Source organism: Acyrthosiphon pisum, chromosome A1 (assembly GCF_005508785.2).
Source record: "Acyrthosiphon pisum isolate AL4f chromosome A1, pea_aphid_22Mar2018_4r6ur, whole genome shotgun sequence".
In the NCBI taxonomy this organism is placed as follows: domain Eukaryota; kingdom Metazoa; phylum Arthropoda; class Insecta; order Hemiptera; family Aphididae; genus Acyrthosiphon; species Acyrthosiphon pisum.
The window spans coordinates 157,773,070-157,779,366 of NC_042494.1; the positions used below are offsets into that span (position 1 = coordinate 157,773,070).

General features: G+C 26.1%; 1 protein-coding gene across 1 annotated transcript; it reads left to right on the forward strand.

The window, feature by feature from the left end:
- The first annotated feature begins 275 nt into the window (after positions 1-275).
- LOC100573891 (condensin-2 complex subunit H2-like) lies at positions 276-4,485 on the forward strand. Its single transcript, XM_029488665.1, has 12 exons — positions 276-527; positions 583-639; positions 1,291-1,418; positions 1,485-1,648; positions 2,148-2,507; positions 2,589-2,700; positions 2,791-2,903; positions 2,989-3,127; positions 3,537-3,627; positions 3,805-3,881; positions 3,943-4,167; positions 4,228-4,485. Exons 8-12 carry the CDS (start codon positions 2,999-3,001, stop codon positions 4,360-4,362), a joined length of 657 nt encoding a protein of 218 aa, XP_029344525.1. The 5' UTR covers positions 276-527; positions 583-639; positions 1,291-1,418; positions 1,485-1,648; positions 2,148-2,507; positions 2,589-2,700; positions 2,791-2,903; positions 2,989-2,998; the 3' UTR covers positions 4,363-4,485.
- Positions 4,486-6,297: the final 1,812 nt, after the last annotated feature.

Below are 6,297 nucleotides of genomic sequence, written 5' to 3' on the forward strand. Positions count from 1 at the left end.
AACAATAATAATAATATCGTGTCCACGTTTACGTGATCCGGCAATAATAAAATCATCGGTTAATTACTTATTAGTTATTATCAACTGTTTTATTTTCAAAACACATTGTTTAATAATATTATGCATAGATATTGTGTTTCGAAGACGATTAGATAAATACGGTAAACGGCAATGGTAAAATATGACACTAATTAATTTTAACTAATTTTAATTACTAAATATATGTAAATAATATTATACATATAGGTACTATATTAATTTTATTAAAGTGTTATCAGTCATAAAATATGTAGGACGTAGGTATTGTTAAACGCGGCCCGCCCGCCATTCGGCTATTATTCCACGAATAATAAAGTATGATTAATTATTTTTGCTACCGACACTGCTACCACTTCAGACATTCTGGTAGGGAGCTGCGACCTGCGGTAACTAATACATAATATTATACCACGCCGCTGATCCCGAGTTCAACGGAGGTGCAGATACCAACTCTGTGCCTGCCCCTTCACACACGCCACTGATTATTGGTAATACATTTTTACACTTGATGCCTGATCATTCAATGTTTATATGTGTCTGCAGGTGAGTTCTGAAAGTCCGCTGGCAGGCTGTCCCCGCGAAGATCAGGATAAAATATAGGTATACAATTTGTGTAATTTTCTGTATGAATATACCCTGTTCCAAAAGAGAAGACACCAGGCGGCCACAGACAAAACCGGTTTTGCTACGTAAATCTGTTGTCTTCTCTTTTGGAACAGGGTATAGATTATAACAAGAAGAATTGTTTCAACAGTTATGTAGATTTCGGGTTAATCAAGAAAAAATTCTTTGAACAATTCTATATAAAGGTGCGTATACTCACTCAATTATTCAGCAATAGGTACATCCCGGTGGTTTTAGAATCACTAACTTATGATGCATTACCAGTAGAAGCCAAATGTGGAATGTGAGATGAATAGTGCATACCTATATCCACTCTTTATATACCTAGGTACTACTACTGTTATTATTGTCCATTAAGTAATAAATAATAACGTTAATATTACTATAGGTAAGTAATATTATTCCTTGTAGGGTTTAAAGGAGTTATTCTAATATTGGTTTGGAAGTAGAAACAATAAATGAGAATTTTTGAATTTATATTATTTATATTTATAATTTATGTTCTTCAGTAATATTTTAAACTATGAATAACCAATAGATACTTTCTTAAAATATGAAATTGATGTGTTTTCATAACTCTAAAAGTAAATAACATAGCTAATTATAATAATTATTTCATGTTTGCAGTAAAAATGTCTGTACTTCAATATCAAGAGGACAGTGATTTTGATAAAGCATTTAAAAATTTATTACAACCTATTGAATCAATTACAAAAATAGACTCATGTGAAATTCTTCAATATGATCTTATTAAGGTAATAAACCCCAATGCAAAAAAAAAATAACATGTTATATTATTTGTAATGAATCTTTTATGTTAGGAACTGGATTCATATAAAAATCACTTGAAAAAATCTCCAAACGGTAATTCCTCAGTCTTCGTAGAAGCTGCTATAATCCTTCAAAACACTTCACTTATTTATCAAAAAAGGGTTGATGCGACAATCAATGCCATGATGAATCTTATTGGGAAATTTCGATCTTAGTGAGTTATAATGTAACTTTTTTTATATTATCTGGTCTTATGCTCTAACCAAATTTAAAGAACGGAAAATAAATTTCCCTTTAATTTTGGAATTTGCCATTTGGCGCTAACTTGTGAGATATTGGGTACACAATCAAAGTACAAATCTATTTTTTTTAATTCAATTGTTCCACATTTTATTTTATTGATATAAATAACTGTGATATTTTATTATCCATTTTCTTTTAAGAAGAGTTTTTCCCAATTTTAATTTTTCATCTCTTTTTAGGGATACCCATTAGACCTCATAACATAAGCTTTTCAATATTTGACATTGCTTACTTTTTCTCTTAGCTATTTATTTTTGTAGTTGGATTCATCAGTTAAAGATTTTAAAATATAATTTCTTATGTGTAACATAAAGCAGATATCAATATATCAATAATAATTATTTTCTACTAATATTACGATTTGGTTCCAAAAGTAAATAATACTAAAATATATTTGTTTGATATAACAGTAAATTAAATGAAAATATTGATCCAGATTATACAGAGAAGATGGTAGGAAATAAAAAAAAAAAAAATGATAAAAAATTAAAATGTTATTCTTTTTTTGGACCAATTGAAGGTCACATTGTTGGAACATGTAAGTTGATATACCATAGTATATTATTGTTAAATTACTGTCATTAAATAATATGAAACTTGCATTACACAGTGAAAAATTTTGACTGCAAACAAATTAATTTGAGGAAAAAACCACTTGTAACAAAAATTGTATTGAACACTAATATAAAAGTAGATAATAAGTACAGTAAATTATTACCCTATATTTGTAATGCAAATAAAGAAAATATTGGAAAAAAATATGAATTTAAGTAAGAATAGTTATATTAATACAAACAAATAATTAATTATGTGATTATACTATTTTTACTTTATACATTTTTTTTTCCAAGGATAAATTTTCCATTGGATTGTGATTTGGCTGTAAATGAAGAATTTAATTGTCCCATCGAAAAAGATTCAATATCTAAAAGTCCTATCAGTTATCGAAAGAACATTAACTCAGTATAAATTTATAATTATTAATATTTATTTTAAATAAACGAGGAATTTTTTTAACATGTCATAATCATAATAATATTTTTAATAATTTAGTTACCAGTGAATTTATTGGATGTTGATGAAATTCTTCCATGTGCTCCCAACTCAGAAATTATTGATCAGAATGTATTCAATGAAGTGTTTGTTACTAACAAAACTTTACAGAAGTAAATAAAAATAACTTGAATTTACACTTACACTTTTGTAATGATTCATCATGCTTGTACATCTATAATACTTATTATTTTATAGTCCAATACATATGTTAAATGTTAATCAAATAACTCAAAATGATGATTATGATGATGATCCAAGAGCTCAGGTTTTAAATTCCAAGTGTAATAATTGTATAAATAAGCCTTATGTGAAAAAAAAGGACCATAAAAAAAAAGTAAGCCAGCATTTACCATACTGATAATTTTTGCAGATTCTAGGACATCCATTCTTCAAAAGTAACTAATATTAATTTTGGTTCGCTTATTTTCGATTATAATGAATTATTAATGATGGATAATTTAAAAATGTATAGCAACAGAGATGAAAACTAATTTTATTAAGTTGAGGATCCATTTAAGGTATTAAACCATTAACTATTAAAATTCTAATTTTTGGATATTAATAATAATATACATTTTAGCTACCTTTTTTGCATATAAACATTTTTAAAAATAACTAATTTGATAATAGCCGGCTTACAAAGTATCTACCAATTCGCAATATTTTTCAATGGATAATCAAACGGAATCTGATATTCTATTGAGTTCTGTTTTTAAGTTTTATTTGGATATACAATTTTCTAGGATGGAGAAATTTTGTCACCTATGCATATGAATACTGATTTGCATCTCTTAGTTGACGATGTGGAAATGGAAGAAATATTGAGGATTGGTGGTATGTTTTAAATGTATTATATATCTATTGGGAAGTTTTTTTTTAATTGCCTGCCCCATTTTTCTTTAGTTCGAGTAAGCAATATTTAATTTAAATTTGTTCATAATTACTGATACCACATTAGGGTTTAAATATAGCAAATGATGATAGTTTTATTATTTGTTGAATTTATTTAAGAATCGAATCAAAATGTCCAAACTTATCAAAGAAATACAATAGATTTGCAGAACTATGAAAATAATAAAATGGAAACGGTAACTTGAATTCAGCACTGTCCAAAAGAAACTTTATTTAATTTCCAATTTATTATTTTAGATGAATGAACAATTAGAGATGCAAAATCGAGTTCTACAGTGGCATGATAATCTTCGGCCAATATTAGAAAAAGAAGAAAAAATGATTGAATTTGATGTACATGAATATGGAACACGTATATTAAGCTGCTTTAAATCTATTGGGGAACAAAAGTTGTTCAAAGATTTAGTTGGAGGGTTAGACAAAGTAGAAGTTGCTCGATATTATTTGTCTTTGTTAATGATGGTATTAATATTTTTTTTTTTAGTTTTTTTCATTTAAATTAATATAGTCTTATTGTATTAGATTAATACAAATAATTTTGAGGTATCAAATCATATTTCTGGAAATGATTTATTGATAAAACTATTAAAAAAGGAGCGCCACCATGAAGAATTACAAGTTAATATTGGGAATCAAGTGACCCAAAATTCACAATAAATTAACTATATTGTACACATTTTTTTTTATTTAATTTAATCATAGCTATGATATTAGTTAAAAATAATTATCTACAATAATAGGTTCATATGTTTTATTCTTTGTTAGACGAAATTATTATAATTGAACAAAATTAATTTTATAATTATAAATGTTAATCTATTTATCTTTAAATAAAACAAATATAATATAATAAGATATGGTATAATGTGTAGTTTTATTAAATTAAATATACTAAATTACTAAAACTAAAGAATAATAAAACTTGTGGGAGTACTAAATAATGTGTAATAACTAATTATTTTTAAACAAAATAGTTAAGTTATTGTATATTTAAAAATCAGGTGGCGTATGTTGTAAATTATCTTTTGAATGTCTTGTTTGTAATATTTATCTAGGATTAATGTAGAGAAAATTATATACTTTCATCAGTTTCAGTCTAAGGATACTCTGCAAGGTCCATGATCGTCACTTTTATTTTTAAATAAAAAAAATATGATTAAATACTATTTTATCTAACCAGTGATCATATTGTTTTATTAGCTGAAAATATCCAATTACCGATTATCATTTTAAAAATGTGTTTAGATATTTTACGACTTGTTAAAATTATTTAAATTTTGTCAGAAACTCAAATTATTTATTACTGATTAGTTAATAGTTTTACAATTTGTATATTGTCTACCTTGTATAATGGATGGGAAAAAAGTATTATTATTTTGACAATGGTTATACTCAGGGTTTAAAACCGGTAATCGGTTTGTAACGAAAACCGGTAAAAAACCGTAAATTTAAGAACCGATAACCGCTTTTAGTTTTGGAATGCTGGAAGCGGTTATTGGTTATCGGTAATCAGGGTAAATATTTAAATGTTAAAATCAAAGCAGTTACCTCATATTTTCAATCCCTGTTTTATAACCAAAACCTAAACCTTTATTCCCGACCAAAAAAATTAACGGTTTTTTCGTAGAATTTATTACTTGAATTATGTCATGAAAGTTGAATTTAATTTTCAAGCTATTTTTAAATTTTTTTCCCCAATTAATTGCCGTCGAGTATTGCTTATCTGTTATGAATATAATATATTCGTATAAGTCTATAGCTATAATATATTATAATACTGTCATAAACGTCGTCGCCTTCGTGCACTGATTCCTATTAAGAAATAATTGATGGAATAGGGGTTCAGTCCATTTAGTATTTACAACTATTTAGTATTTACGATATTTTTTTTATTGATCTTTGTTTCTTAGAAATATACACATTTATATACAGTGCCACAACTTACTATAGATAGAGGACCTTCCAAGTTTAATTTTAAGCAATTTGTTTAACATTTTTTAGTTTTTATCACATTATACTTTATTTTACATATATTTATAATAAGTTTAGTATTAAATTAAAACTCCCAGAGTCCAAACCCTCCTGGTTCTGCATTTGTTATTTATAGTGTTTGCTCCAAGGGTCGGTCCGAAGTCTAGCGTAGAATGCTCGATTTGCAGATCCAGATTTTGGGGTACTGTAATATATACAATATAACCAAAAAGGTCCGTGTCAATGTATCACTCTAAGTGTCATCTTGGAAAGTTATTATATTTAATTTTAGGTTTTTTACAGTATAAATAAGAAAATTATAAAAATAAAATTTTTTTATGCAATTTTTTTTTTTTTGATTTATTAAGATTGCCATTATTTTGATCATAATATGTCTTAAACTTTAAAGGAATTTAAAAAAATAAATATTTAAATTGATGGAAATCGACCAAATTAAAGCATATTAAGTTTTTGATTTTGTAATAACAATAGTTATATGTTATAAACCCACGAATGGGCCTAAATAAACAGTTGGAAAACTACGTAGGTACTCAATAAATCGTTATTTATACTAAAACCACTAAAATATTTTATATATTATTTTTTTATTATATTTTTATA